Source organism: Neovison vison, chromosome 1 (assembly GCF_020171115.1).
Source record: "Neovison vison isolate M4711 chromosome 1, ASM_NN_V1, whole genome shotgun sequence".
Taxonomy (NCBI): domain Eukaryota; kingdom Metazoa; phylum Chordata; class Mammalia; order Carnivora; family Mustelidae; genus Neogale; species Neogale vison.
The window spans coordinates 63,357,849-63,373,435 of record NC_058091.1 but is presented as its reverse complement, the minus strand read 5'-3'; the positions used below and the strand labels follow the sequence as shown (position 1 = coordinate 63,373,435).

At 40.8% G+C, this 15,587-nt stretch overlaps 1 protein-coding gene across 3 annotated transcripts in view; it reads right to left on the bottom strand.

The window, feature by feature from the left end:
* NHSL1 (NHS like 1) overlaps positions 1–15,587 on the bottom strand; it is a 130,902-nt gene that overhangs the window by 108,840 nt on the left and 6,475 nt on the right. Inside the window, exon 1 of one of the 3 annotated variants that reach the window (XM_044247909.1) lies at positions 9,736–9,801. The exons of the other annotated variants lie outside the window; for them this stretch is intronic. Coding sequence (XP_044103844.1) covers positions 9,736–9,766 — 31 coding nt within the window. The 5' untranslated portion in view covers positions 9,767–9,801. Of the gene's footprint in view, positions 1–9,735; positions 9,802–15,587 lie in introns of those variants that run through there. 3 annotated transcript variants of the gene reach the window in all.

Here is a 15,587-nt window from a genome sequence, read left to right as displayed (position 1 = left end):
CTGGAGGGAGCATGGCCCTGTGGACATCTTGATTTCGGACTTCTGCCCTCCCGAATTGTGAGAGAAGAGATTTCTGTCGTTTTAAGCCACCCACTTGTGGTCATTCATCACAGCAGCCCCAGGAAACTAAAACATTTAGCAAGGTAAGCATTCTGGGAAGAAGGGAACAAATTTTTTTTTTTTTCTTTTTAAACTAACTTCAATTTATAATCACATGGGCTTAAAGCCATACTTTAACCACGTTACTGTGGCTGAATTTTTACTGAAAAAGAAAAAAAAAATCTTCCTATAATACTTTTAAATAGCACGAATACCATCTTCTATTAAATTAGTGAGATTATAGGTATCACCTACCTGAAAAGGTCACAGCACTAAACTCAAGCCATGGAAATGGAATATGCTTTTATTAATATCAAACATGAAATTATGTAGAGATATTTTTAAAAATCCCTTACTTGTACCATCAAACAACTGTGAATATATTTGAGAAATAAAACCTGAAAAGGCACACTGTTTAATCTAGGTGGAAAAAAATAAGAACTACCCAGGAAAATGATTATTATCTGTCACCGCCGATGAGAGCTGCTGAGAAGCCCGTCTAAGGGGGGCAGGCGTGGGACAATGTATGCTTGCCGAATCCACCGCCCTCTGGACTGGACACAGGTGCCTTTGCCAGCCATGACCTTAGAGCACAACCACTTCTCTCCCTTGGAGGATTACAACATCCAGCGTCATGTTAAAGTTTAACATTACTATCTCTGCCAGAGGGAGTGGTAACCAACCAGCCAAAAATTTTTAGACCCTTACATCTTCCAAACTACTCCACTGCTATGAAATTTGTTGCTTTAAAAAAAAAATGCTGTTGTTTCAATAAAATAGTGAGGATATGAGTCAATTAGGAATTAATTTACATGATACATTGAATGAGTGAATCTAGATAGGCTCAAAGTTTTACTTTGTTCCTGGCAAAACACAAGGCAGACTTACACAAGAAAAACAGGCAAACCAGGTTTTCTTTCTATGTACCCTGACCCTGACTCTTACCAAAAAAGTCAGACAAAGATGAAAAAACCCTTCTCTACACCCATTCCAGAGTTTGTTTTACATGAACTAGAGAAGGATTCCACCAGGTAAGGCCTGTCTTCACACCTCCATCTCTAGGCATGCATCTCAGCGCTCTACAAGTCAGAGGGGATTAAAGACCTATTCCCAAACACCATGTTCCGTTTTCCCCTATACTACAAGAGACTGAAGATGCTGAAACCTTCCGATACTTTTAAGGTTAGAAGGACCAGAGAGGAAGCCCCCTGGTAGCCAAGGCTGAGTGGCCACATCTGAACGCATCTGGAAGGTTCAGTCATTCCCTGCTCCCTCACTGTCCTACAACACTGCAGTTTCTACCAACATTCGAGTTTTTCCATATATTTATTACTACCACAGGCCCAAGAGAAAGAAGAAAAAATATGACAGCATCAAAACTTAAAGTTGGCTAATTTTATGTTTTCCCTGGCTAGCTCCCCCACTTCAGTGCCCCAATCTGGTCCTTTCTGTAGCAGGGTTAGTTCATCCTATGAAAATCCAGACACGGGTCTTTGTTCTAGACACTTCTTCCTATCATCATCAGACCCTGTCTCCTGCTGGATTCTTCTGCACTCTGGAGGCAGGGATGACCTACTTGATCCCAGGGCGACCATTCTTTTTTTTTTTTTTAAAGATTTTATTTATTTATTTGACAGAGAGAGATCACAAGCAGGCAGAGAGGCAGGCACAGAGAGAGGAGGAAGCAGGCTCCCCGCCGAGCCGAGAGCCCGATGCAGGGCTCAATCCCAGAACCCTGAGATCATGACCTGAGCCGAAGGCAGCGGCTTAACCACTGAGCCACACAGGCGCAGGGCGACCATTCTTGAAGGAGGTGTTGGAACCCCCACTCTCTATAGAGACAGGTTGCTCCGTGTTGGACCCGAATCTGCTATGGAGTCGAGGAGAGCAGCAAACACTTCACTAGGGTTTCTTGGTGGCTTCTGGCCTCAGGAATTTCACGTAGGTCACCATATTTCCTCGAGGAATCATGGGAGTTCTGCTCTCACTGGACATTTTAAAATACGCTTTCCTGAGCCAGTTGTTAGGGTTACTTCTTTTTTTTTTCCTTCACAGCTAAGTCTGGACTTCATGACATCACGGCCAAGAAGGCAGCCCTCGTTTGGCTCTCTACTGTGAAATCCATCTCTTATCTCATTCATGCCACCCTCACCCTCCTAAGAGCCAAATGACTTGATTTTCTTTTTGTTAATAACTCTGTCTTGATTTTTTTCCCCAGCGAATGTAATAACAAGTTTCCCGGCTGACCTGCGCTCTTAGCATAGATGATCTCGGAGCCTTTCCTGATCTCTCTTAGTGTGCAGATTTGCCCTGACTCCACTGCCATCCACTGGGCTCCCTTCTGTAAGTCCACCCAGTGCCTCAGAAACACAGTACGCTTCATGAGCAACAGCAGCCGGATGAGGCTTTACTGTGCTACCTTGCTCCATCTATCCTGCTGGATGAGCTTCCAAAGGTTCTACCTGTGGCTGAGATGTTTCTCCAAGCTATAACACTCCTTGCTTCCTTTACAGTAGTTTACTTTTTCTTTCTAAATCTGATTCCTTATTCTATTTTCATACATACCTACTACACCTCTCCAAAAGAGCTCCAAGTGCTCTATTCTCTCCTTTAGGAAAATAACCAATAATAATAATAATGATAAAGATAATGGTGATGATATTTCCACTTATGCAAAAAACACAAGGTAGAATAAACCCCAAATTCCTCGACTAGCAATAAAAGCCTGTCTGACACTTGGACTCAGCTCTTTTCCCCAGAATTTTTTTGGCTGTTTCCCCCTTCAGGGGCCCTGTCAGCAGGCTTTGTGCCATATTCTGAATGGCTTCATACCTCCACTGTCTTTGATCAGACAATCATCTCCTTCATTCGAAATGCAGCACCCACCCCCACTGCCTGTTTTATTTCTCTTAGGCCTGCAGACCTTGCTCCTCTCACTCAATCTCTCCTTGCACAAGTCACCGCAGCACTGTTTCTACGCAGTGATCAGAGTGTCTCAGTTCTGCCCACCTACAAGGAGAAGTCCTCAAGTAGGACTCATTCTCACTTAACCTCCAATGCCCCGGAGGATACCTGAAACAGAACAGACGGTCAATGTTTGTAGCATAAACCACGATTATTATCATGTCAATATTTCATCCAAAAGCAAAATAGTGGAAAGTGTATAAAAACTGGGCGAGATATATTTCCAACAGTATAATGATTGCTATGAGACATCATCAAAATATTTAACACAGTCCTTAAAATTAAATATGTATTTTCCCTACATATAATTATACTGAAACTCCTTATTAATAGTTATGACCATTAATGGTCAAACTGATGGTAGAATTTTTATAAACCATTATTTCTTTTTTTAAAAATGATTTTATTTATTTATTTGAGAGAGAGAGAGCACAAGCAAGGGGGGGAGGCAGAAGGAGAACAAGGCTGAGCAAGGAGCCAGACGTGGAACTTGATCCCAGGACTGTTGGATCATGACCTGAGCTGAAGGCAGACACTTAACCAACTGAGCCACCCAGGTGTCCCTATATCATCATTTCTTTAACAGCCTATCACAATACACACAAATATCAAATCATTATGTTGTATTATAATATAATATAATATTATATTATATGTAAATTATGTCTCAATTTAAAAAAAATACACCATAAAAAATGGCTAGTAGTCTAAAGAGGCCCCATTTTCAAACCCACAAAAACAAATACCATTCTCTCTGAAGACAAGTTCTCCAATAAACTCAGAGAGCAGTCTTTCCTATTCTCATTCAGCCTAATTAAATGTTTGAAGGATCACGGAAGTGGAAAAGAAAAAAAAAATTGTTTTTGAAAGTATCCATACAAGAACGTTGAAGTCAGTGTGTCCAGCTGGGAGGCAGGATACCAAAAAATATCGTAATGATGACCCCAAATACCCTTTCCTAGTAGAATTATAATGAAACATAAGAGGGGAAAAAAAAAAAAACCCTAGAGTCTAAATGTCATTTCCTTAAAGCTTTGCCATTGTCAATATGCCTAATATGTGCATATTTGGAGAGTTTAAGTTTAAAGCATATAAAAATAACCTCATATCCTTTCATGCTGTATATTTTACCAGCGTGTAACTCCGGAAATAAGCATCAGTGGCAACCCTTCAAAAACAACAACAACAAACAAGCTTACCTAAAATGAAGAAGTCATTTGTATCATTTTCCCCTAAATATCTGAGTAATCTAAGGAAGTTAAAACAATAACCAATCTTCAGCCTCAGAAACAGGTGCAACTCTTCCGCCCACAAAATTACCCTCCTCAATCATTCTAAAGAGAAGTCAGTCTACAAAGAAGAATTAGTCAAGATCATGTACCAGCCAACCAAAAGGAACCCAAGTTCTGTCACAGTTTACTAGTTAATAAAGCATAAACCCATAACCAGAGAGTAAATGGACTGTTACTATCTTTAATCATCAAGGAAAAAGATAAAAGGAAGATGTACCAAGTTAAAATGCCCAGGCTCCTGATAATTTCTGTCCGGGGAACTAAATACCTACTCTAATATTTAAGTTACTTAAGACATATAAATTTGAAACCACTTTATTTTATAGCCAACTATGTGTTGGAAAAGCTCGAAGTTTTATAAAGAACTAGAGGATTTCCATCAAAAAGGCAGTTTATTTCTGAAATCCCATTCTCCAACTTGTGACCCACTTAAACTGTGGTGACAAGGTTTAAAGGAAGGAGCTAATCATTTCCCCTTCAAGTGCCAAGTCTTTGGAGCGGCCAGGCAGCTTGAAACTCCAGGAATAGCCAGTTATTTCAGGACCCATAGGATTTACAACAATAATGGTCGGAGGAAACCACACCATTTAGGCTCCCTCTGTCTTTTTCCCTGTCCTTAGGAGTATAAAAATAAGCAAGAAAATGATTCTTCAAATTGGCAGACCAATTTGAGGGTGGCGTCTTGCCACAGTGCATGATAATCACAGAGTTACAAGATCCACAGAGAACACAGCAAGCCACAGAAACAGACACACGATCTTTTCTGATCCTCCTTTTTGATCGTGCTAAATAGATCTAAGCCTTTCCCTTTTTTATTTTAGTTTTACCTCTTCCTCTTTTCCTCCTTCCTCCTTCACTCCCTCCCCACTGTCTTTCTCTCTGTCTCTCACCCTCTCCCTTCTCTGGGTGACATCAGTAACAGTAAGTCCTGCTAAAAGTCACCTACAATTCTGTTGATGCAATGGCTGGCATTTACTTTGTGTTCTACCTTTATTGAATGCATCTCTGCAAATGAATGACAGTTTATTAACAACAGTAAAATCTATGGTTCCTCCAGAGAAAAAGGTTATATGCCAAAAATAGAATACTACATTTAAAATTTTTTAATGCACTTATTTTGAAGCAGATGTGCTTCTGACAGCTCTATTAAGTCATCTGTCTGTCTCTGAGGACCTCAGTTCATACAAAAGAAAGGCATCAGCCCAGGGCCCTTGAGGTTTTCTGTTTGTTTTTTGGGGTGTATGTGTGTGTGTGTGTGTGTGCGTGTGTGTGTTTGTGTATGTGTGTTGGGGGAGGGGGCAGTTTAGTTTGAGATTTTTTTTCCTTCAATGTGAAAGCTAAATGAATTTTTACTTTTGTAAGGGAATAAAAGTGACACCAGAAAGCCTGTTCTCAAGGCGATGTTGTCCCCCTTCTTCCTTTGCCATCATTAGTAAGCTGCCTATCTTCCACTTGAGAAAACTTTCTGCATGCTACAGAGTGAATGAAAAGCTTCCAAACCCACTCTGTAAGGTCAGCAAAGGAATCTGTCACTTGACCTTCACAGAGCAATCAGGAATGTCAAAACCAAAGAAAGGAATGGAAAGGAACAAAATCTTAAAACCACTGAAGAGAGGAGAAAGGAAAGGAAGGACACAGCCTAAGCAGGCCACAGTCCGCTGTAAGGTCTGTGGCAAGCTACCTGGATCTTTGCCTATCCGTCCCACAAGGAAGCGGACAGGCGTCTCCGAGGTTCTGAGGTTCCTCCCAGCCCTAAGAGATTTGTCTTATTTTGTCAAGGTAACCACTTGGATCCCCTCATAGCTCCGATTGAGAGACTATATACGAATATTTACTAAAATACTCTTAAATGATACTAAGAGGGAAAAATACATAGTCACTACTTCTAAATAATTGCTAAAGTTGAGTTTTCGAATTAGGTATACACAAAACAAACTTTTATTTGGAATTTCACTTTTTTCTGAAAGGAAAGACATCTTTAAAATGATTATCCCTGAGACCTTATAACCAAAACATACAGTAACTATATTGGATATCAAAAGCTTTTGTTCTGACATCAGGAGCATCTTTTATTCATTCTCTAATATTTGGAGAATGAAAGAAAGGATAACAATGCTTTTTGAAATTGTTACTTTTTTCTGAGCCTCATTTCTTGAGTCATAGGAAAAAAATTTTTTTTTGACTCTACTTTCAACTTATTCAAATCGCATCCCAATATTTTTGGAGATGTCCTATGTATAAATCTAGGTATTCACTGAGATACTGCTATGGGCCTAGGATGCAAAATGAGGACTGCAGCATTTCAAATAGGCTATTAAAAGCTCCTGTTATTTCTGAGTATTGGGATTTAGTAGTTTATTAAGAAATTCACAGAAAAGACATAGTCCAACAGTCTTTTCAGTCACAAATGTTATATAACTCCCATTTATGTTAATGAGGATCAAATGCCATTTATAGTGTTTGCCTAAAAATATTCAGTGGAGAAGAATTGGTTTCAGTTATAGAAATATGGTCTCATTGTCACCATTTTTTTCTTTTTTTTTTTTACTTTTTGAGGCAGATGACAAGAAGACATAAAATTGAATATCTGGGGAAGCAATTTCAACCATACAAAAAAATAAGAAAATATATGTGGTATCCAAGTATCAGCTGGGAGGAAGAGAGGAGAGGGAGATGAGAGCAAGAACATAACACATTATTGGGGAAAATGGTTAATGGTGAAACCCAGCTTAAAAGCACTTGCTTATTGGGTCAAGGCAGTAATCCTACTTGAAAACTCAGAGTGATTTTATAGAAGTGTTTAAAATCTAACATTTACAAAAAGAACTGAGATGCCCAAATATAGTCACAATTTCATATCATTAATGCAAACATGTGCTTTATTCAACTGTACCCAAGAAGAAAAGCCAACAGAAGATAAACATGTAAAAAACATATTTATATATTACAGTCCCATCCTACTTATCAAGAGATCACTTTTCCAACAAACTCAACCACTCAAAATACAGCCAAGAAGGAAGAAGCCAAAATGGTCTCTGACCAGAGAGCATCACTCACGGGATTATGGCTCAGGATCTTATTATCATCTTTTTTTTTTTTAATTTATTTATTTGACAGACAGAGTTCACAAGTAGGCAGAGAGACAGGCAGAGACAGAGAGAGGAGGAAGCAGGCTCCCTGCCGAGCAGAAAGCCCAGTGCGGGGCTCGGTCCCAGGACCCTGAGATCATGACCTGAGCCGAAGGCAGAGGTTTAAACCCACTGAGCCACCCAGGCGCCCTTCGTTATCATCTTTTGACTGATACTGTCGCAATCAATCAGACTGCCTAGACCCTCTACACCAGGTAACCAATTAGAAATACCAAATCAGACAGCGGTAAGGACAAGAGGCAGGCATGACAGCCTGGACAAAGAGAGCTGATGGCAGTACAGCAGAAGCGGCAGAGGCAACAGGCAGCGGAGACCCACTTCATGCCAAAGCAAAGATCCTAACAAATTTCAGCAGCCTCCAGGGCGTCACCAGTTCTCAGGTTCCGTGACTACTCACAGTGACACCAAAGCATCAGAAGAAGGCTTGACTGGTGCTCACTTTGGCAGCACATATACTAAAATTAGAACAAGGCTTGACTGTGCTGACAATTGGCAGAGATACTGCATGGTGTCATGGAAAAGTGTGGGGTCTAGGTCACAAGAAGTAGATTCAACAATCACAGAAAGACAATCATCATATGGTTTCACTTATTTGTGGAACACAAGGGATAGCATGGAGAACATTAGAAGAAAAGGGAAACACGAAGGAGGGAAAATCCAAGGGGGAGACGCACCATGAGAGACTATGAACTCTGGGAAACAAACTGAGGGTTTTAGAGGGGGGTAGGGGAGATGGGTAACCCCATTGATGGGCATTAAGGAGGGCACGGATTGCAGGAGCACTGGGTGTTACACGCAAAGAGTGAATCACGGAACACTACATCAAAAACTAATGATGTACTCTATGGTGATTAACGTAACATAATAAAAAAATTAAAAAATAAATAAACAGGGGCGCCTGGGTGGCTCAGTGGGTTGAACCTCTGCCTTTGGCTCGGGTCATGATCTCAGGGTCCTGGGATCGAGCCCTGCATTGGGCTCTCTGCTCAGCAGGGAATTTGCTAGGGGCGCCTGGGTGGCTCAGTGGGTTAAAGCCTCTGCCTTTGGCTCAGGTCATGATCTTAGGGTCCTGGGATTGAGGCCCAAATCAGGCTCTCTGCTTAGCAGGGAGCGTGCTTCTTCCTCCTCTCTCTCTCTCTACCTGCCTCTCCACCTACTTGAGATCTCTGTCTGTCAAATAAATAAATAAAATCTTAAAACAAACAAACAAAGAAGTGGACTCAAATCCAATCTATACCGTTACTATCTATATGGCTTTGAGTAAGTCACTTAATCTTTCAGGGACTGCTTTCCTGCCCCAAAAGGGAATAATGCCATCTGTTCTGCCCATCTCATAGGACCATCATAGCAGTGGAATAAGGCCACACCTGTGTGAATACCGTGCAAACCATACCTGCAAACAGACTCTATCTGCAAAGTATACCTCGAAAAGATGTTCATAAGAAATTTAATTGTTTTAAAATTCTGAAAAATGAATGAGGCAAACTTCTGTTATATGAAAATACAAACAAATGAAAGGCACGTTCCTCTAACATTTTGCATAAGCTAACATGTAGTCCATATGATCACAATTTAGAAAAGTATCTCTAACCAATTACCAGTTTATTACAGTAACCTTAAGTTTCAAAGAAAATGCAGCTTTCCCTCCAACACAGACATCAGATGTCTGACAGATACAGGCTAGAGTCCAACGATTAGAAAGTGAAGTTAAGTAGCCTCAACTTTTCAAGTGGTTTTCCCCTAAGGGGGACAGACAGTAGGCCAGTAAGCATAATGGCACAGAAATCTTCAGAATAAGGCAGAAATTCGTCAGACATTGCTATCCATGAGCTTTCCCTTGGGTGAGTTAGCAGGTGCGCATAATCTGCCGTGGGCAGGCTCTGTGACACTGTGCTCCATCAGACAAGGTTAGAAATCATTCAGTCCTGCCTAATTTTTAAGCATTTACCCTTATTCACTGATGTGGTAGTGGGTGAGGGGTGCAGAGGTCAACCTAGAAGAGGTCTTACTGCGGAGAATGCTTATAAGCTCATGATCATAGGTCAGTTCTCAGAGCAGATGATTTCTGAGATGCACCAAAATCCATACTGCATCTCAAGACACCTCAGATATGTGAGACCTTTCTACCACACTGATAGAACAGTGGACCATTCACAGAAACTCTATCTTAGTGTGTGACTTCTAAACATGGTGAAGGAGTGACCTGGTACACAAATATATTAAGAACCTACCAAAAGAAGTGAAATTTACTGAAAGCAGCATTCGGCCTCCTGAAGGCTGTGACCTAGTAAGGGAGTCATCATTTCAGTAGGTCAGTAGGACAATTTCTGCCTAGTAACACAGAATAAAACAAAAGAAAATAGTATCACATGGAGTCATGCAATAATGAAATAGCTTCACAAAACTTCATTTTATATGCGTGTGTGTGGGTGTGAGTTATGTGTGTTCAGTTGACCCTTGAATGACATGAGGATTAGGCGCACCAACTCCTCCCCCCACCCCCCCAATCCCACACAGTTGAAAATCTTTGTGCAACTTTTGAACTCTACAATAACTTAACTACTAAATAGCCTACCATTGACTGGAAACCTTACCAATTACATAAAGTCGATTGATACATATTTTGGATGTTATATGTATTATATGCTGTATTCTTACACTAAAGTAAGCTAGAGAAAAGAAAACATTATTAAGAAAAACATAAGGAAGAGAAAATACACTTACAGTACTGTACGGTAATTTATCAGAAAAAAGTCCACATGTAAGTGGACTTACATGTTGTTCAAGGGCCAACTGTATATGCAATGTGTGGAGTATAAGCCAATTTAAAGTGCCCTCATTACTCAAGACACAGACAAAACTTTTGAAAGTCACTGACTTAAAAAGTTAAGTATAATTAAACTTTTCTGGCACTGAAATACTCAAGACATTCACACTATAGTTCCACTCTAGAAGATTCCTTACTCCATCCCAAAGAAGCATTTGTTATAGAACAACGTAGCTTAACTTGCTTGGAAATTAGAGGAAATATTACGAACTAGATTTTTGTTACAACTTTTATTAGTTGAATTTGACATATAACCTTCAAGCTGATTTCTAAAATCAGCTATGGAACTTTTCCTTGTTTCCAATGACACAAGCACACAGATCAAGTGGATAAATCAACACATACCCCCGTGTGTGGGATGTAACCAAGGTCTGATGACCCGAAGGAATGTTGATGGATTAAAATCCCAACCTCGCCAGCTTCAGAAAACATCAGTAGCACACAAGAATGCCCCAAACACAACAAGGGGTCTCAAAATGGCTTACAAATCAAACAGAAGAGGGATCCTTAGAACAGAACAACATTCAGGCATTCATACTTACGGACAAAGAACTGGAGAGCTAGCAAAAAAGAAAAATTATTAAAAGATCTTTTTGTAGGAATAGTGTGTTGACTAACTCTGCAATAAAATTAAGGTAAAAATCAAAGCTCTTGTTCCAGGAAGTCAAAAGCACTCTATGTACTTTCTGATGGTGAAAAAATTATGTAAATAAATAACTACCGGTCAAGATGACCACAGCAACCAAGCCAATACCAGTCACAACCACCCACCAAGATAAATTCACAAACTGTCTTTTGTGTGCTTTGTAAAAGAATCGCCAGCCAATCAGGACTGAAGCAGTACACACCTGTGTTTAGGTAGGAATTCTGGTTTATCTCAAAATGTAATCCAGAAACACCTGACACCCAGTTTCTACTTTCACTGAGGCGTTTCCAGTTACAGAGTAAAAGAGAACCTTCAGAAATAGGGGCAAGGAACTGCACCAAGAATAAAATATATTTATTCTCACTCGTTTAAAGTCTACTGAAAAGAAAAAAACAAAGTGATACAGTTTATTGAAATCTTAAGTGCTGGAGGCTTTTTTTTCTTAGAGAAGGATAAACATATATCAAACCCAATCGGATAATTTACGTGTGCCACTAAAATATTTTAACCAGTGGACAGATGAGCCTTTATCCTTGGTTCCACACCTTTTCAACCACGTATAGAAACTTTATTAAGCTATATCTTAAAAGCAAACAATCCCAAAATATTCCAAGTGTACAATTATTTGTACAAACAGCATATTCAGAAACTGGACCAGTCCCTGGAGACTACCATCACTTTACTGAGTTAGAAGATGGGATCTGAAAAAAGGGAAGGCAGCATGGAGAACTACAGAGACTCATTTGCTTTTCTCTCCTTATAACCTATCCCAGCTCCTTCCTTCCTCTAGTCTACTACTGCCTCCTTCTCCCATTATCTTCCACTGATTACTGCCCCCAACACACATTTTCAAAAGTAGTAGGGCATGAAAATGACAGAGTGGAGTCACTCTTTGTTCCCCCAGCCTTAATGAGGGCCTACTCTAGGGAAAGCCCTTTGTTCAGGGTCACTCCAGGTTACTCACTATTCAAGCTTTTTCTCTTTGAATCTGAGAAAGGCTGGCTCCTTCTACGTTGCTTTCTCAAGGCATTGCTCTGTATCAAGTCTACCAGGCAACAGGAGCTCTCAAAACACAAGAATCCATAAGACAAACCCAGATCACAAAATGAGTCTAGTAAACAGAAGTACTGGCCAGGAAGTGGCAGTGGGGGGGGTGGGGAGTGCGATAGTACTAGCTGGGAACTCCAGCTAACAAATCCCCCCAGGGAGACCATCTCACACACCTGATAGGCAAGCGCCCACCATGTACCATACATATTTAAATAGCCAAAATGTTATGCATCCAGCCGGGTGATGGGTTCTGGCAGGAACTAAGTAAATAATTACTGGCTTAATGTCTCTGATAACTAGTTAGTCATCAAATGTCAGCCATCAATGACAGAGAGTAATCTGTGATGCCAAATTCAGTAGTACAGAAAAGAGAGGTTCACTAGGCTGAAGAGGGACAGACCCCAGAGACATGACTGCAACCAGCTTCTACCCCCTGCCCAGCCTCATGGAAAGCTCTGTATATAGACAATATGTATGCTGATTATATGTAAACTCTCCAATCACATTTATTAAGACAGTGATCCCCATAAATATCATCTTTCATTAGGAAGGTTAGAACTACAATGTGAAGACCACCCACATTTCATAAAGCTAGAAAACATACAACAATGCCTAAGAAAATCAGAGATGCTATGTGACAATAACAAGTAACTATTAATTCCTATTCCCTGAATAAAGAAAGCCTCACGTGAAAATCTGTAGTTCCATAACTGCTTTTCCTCCTGTACCTGCATAATCACTTCCACCAGCACTTTGCCACTTCTCAGCACCCTACAGTGATCTGGCTCAAGTCCAAGTTCTGGTTCCTATTATCCAATCCATTCTGTGCCAAAACCAAGAAATACCTACTCGCTATCTTGCAAAGTGTAAGACACTGGATAAGACACACTAGATTTCAAAGAGCTTCAAATTCAGGTAAAGTAGGAAGCACATGCCCAAAGAGTCTCAACGCAGAGCATGTGCCCTTGAAACAGAAGATACTGGGTCCAAGACTCCAAGATGCTTTCAACATCCTTTCTCTTTCTGAAGATACACACTGGGTTCCCAGTGTCACCAAATCTAAGTTTCTCTGCTCAGTTTTCAGTTCTCCCGAATGACCCTTCCTTGCTATCAAACTATTGTTTTTATTAAATACTTACAGTATCCAGACAACATGTACTAAACGAGTTCATTCACGTAATGTGTTATTAATAGGGTCTAGCCATGGCAAGCCATCATTAAACATTAGCTGTTGTTAATACTTACGGGCAGCTGCACTGATTTAAAGGTTTTTTTTTTTTTAAATTTGACAGAGAGATTACAAGTAGGCAGAGCAGTAGGCAGAGAAGAGGGAAGCAGGCTCCCCGCTGAACAGAGAGCCCTATGTGGGGCTAGATCCCAAGACCCTGGGATCATGACCTGAGCTGAAGGCAGAGGCTTAACCCACTGAGCCACCCAGGCGCCCCAGCTGCACTGATTTAGACAGAGCTTTCAATTTAGTATTTTAACCATTTCAGGATTTGACGTAAAAACTGTGGTATATATTACTTGAAGAATTAGGTAAAGGAGGTGGCAGCTTCCATTTGGGTTGTGTAGGTTATACAAGCACTTATTTCTACACTGAAATTCTACAGAGTAGTATAGTCTATACTAGGATACGAAATCTTTTGACTTGACTATCAGTCATGAAGAGATTGCCAACCCCTTGGACAATACCATTAAATACAACCAGACTCAACTGGTAAGCTGACACAGTACCTATAAACATACACTCATTTACTTAAGAAGTGAGCTGCACCTACTACCCATCTCATTTTATCGGAATGATTGTTAGAATTTAAACAGATGATGGGAGTTGCTCCAGGCCACATTATTCCTAAGTGACAGAAGCAAAACATTCAGATTTCCTGACCTAATATTCCTTGTATCATTCATTCTCTCTTTCAACTAAAATTTATCCAATACCTACTATGTGCCAGACTTGGGGGAACATTGGTTACCAAAACATACAAAAAAAAAAAAAGTCTCTCCTGTCTTAGAGGTTAAATTCTAGTTTTAGGAGACAGACAGTACTGAAAATAAATACAGTTGACCCCTAAGCACCAGCAGTTTGAACTGTGCAGGACCATTTATATGTGGATTCTTTTCAATAAATACAGTACTATAAATATATTATCTCTTCCTTATGATTTTATTATTTTTTCTCTAGCTTACTTTACTATAAGAATACAGTATGTGATATAGATAATATGTAAAATACGTTAACCAACTCTTTGTGTTAGAGGTAAGGCTTCTGGTCAAAAGTAGGGGATGAGTAGCTAAGTTTCGGGGGAGTCAAAAGCTATATGGGATTTTTGACTGCACCAGGGTCAGCTCCCCTCAACCTTGTCTCATTTAAGGGCCAACTGTACATTAAGTATACAGTACCTCAGATGGTGGTAAGTGCTTTGGAGAAAAACAGAGATAGGAATAGAAAGGTCAGGATGAAGTCAGAGGTAACAAAAGGTCGCTCAGATGACTTCTGAGCAAAGAGCTGAAAGAGGAGAGGGAGGGAGCAGTGTGCGTAGCTGGGACTCTGGGTGGAGGGGAAGGTCAAGTCACAGGGCATGTTCTAAACAGCAAGGGGCCTGGTATGACTTAGAGGACAGTGAGGGGAAGGCACAGGTGACGCAGCTGGAGAAGCCCACGGGGTAGGGCGACACATTGCGTAGTAAAGACTAGTTATCGAGCTGCCTGAGAAGGAAAATCATTGAAGAGTTTAAAGCAGAGGAGTTGCATGACATGACTTACGCATGATGTTTGGCAAGACCACTGAGCCTCCTCTGTCAAAATTAGCCTTACTTGGGGGTTGGCGGGAGGGTAGCCAGAGGCGGGGAGAGCAAGGGTGGAAGTGGGACCAGTGAAGAAGACCTTAAGAGCACCCTGTTGCCTCGCCTTACCAGACATGGCGTCATCCCCTCTCATACCTCATCTCTGTTTCCTAACCAGCTTCCCTAATGGTCCAAACCTTCCTGATCAGACGTTTCCATGAAGCATTTGATCCACACACAGTGTGAGTGAGCAACAGGAAACAGCAGATGCCGCTAAAATTATGTTCCCACAAAGGGAATGCTCTCTTTTGCCACCCTCAACAAGCTTCAGGGTTGGGAGCACTTGTGAGGTGATGGAGACGTTCGTCAGTACATCGGACACAGAGAGCACACGGTGCTACTAGTACCCCACCCCGTCTGACATGGTGGCCTCTGCAAACAGCACTAGGAACAGGGTCCCACGTGAGTTATGGTGACCCAGTCGGCACCATTTATTGAGCACTTAGCCTGGGGAATAAAAAAGATAATAAGTAAGACTTGGTCTCTATCCTAAAAGAATTCACAGTCTAGCTGAAGACACAGACACATAAAATGTAAATATCATCCAGCATATAATAAACATAATTACCAAGGTCTGTAGACAGTGGAGAAATAACATAGAGAAAGGAGTATCAGCTTTGCCCCTAGGGGATTAGGGAAGGCTTCACAGAACTCTAAAGAAAGTAGAGAACGTGGAGTAGAAGTCAGCAGGCAGAGGCGGGGACTGGGACA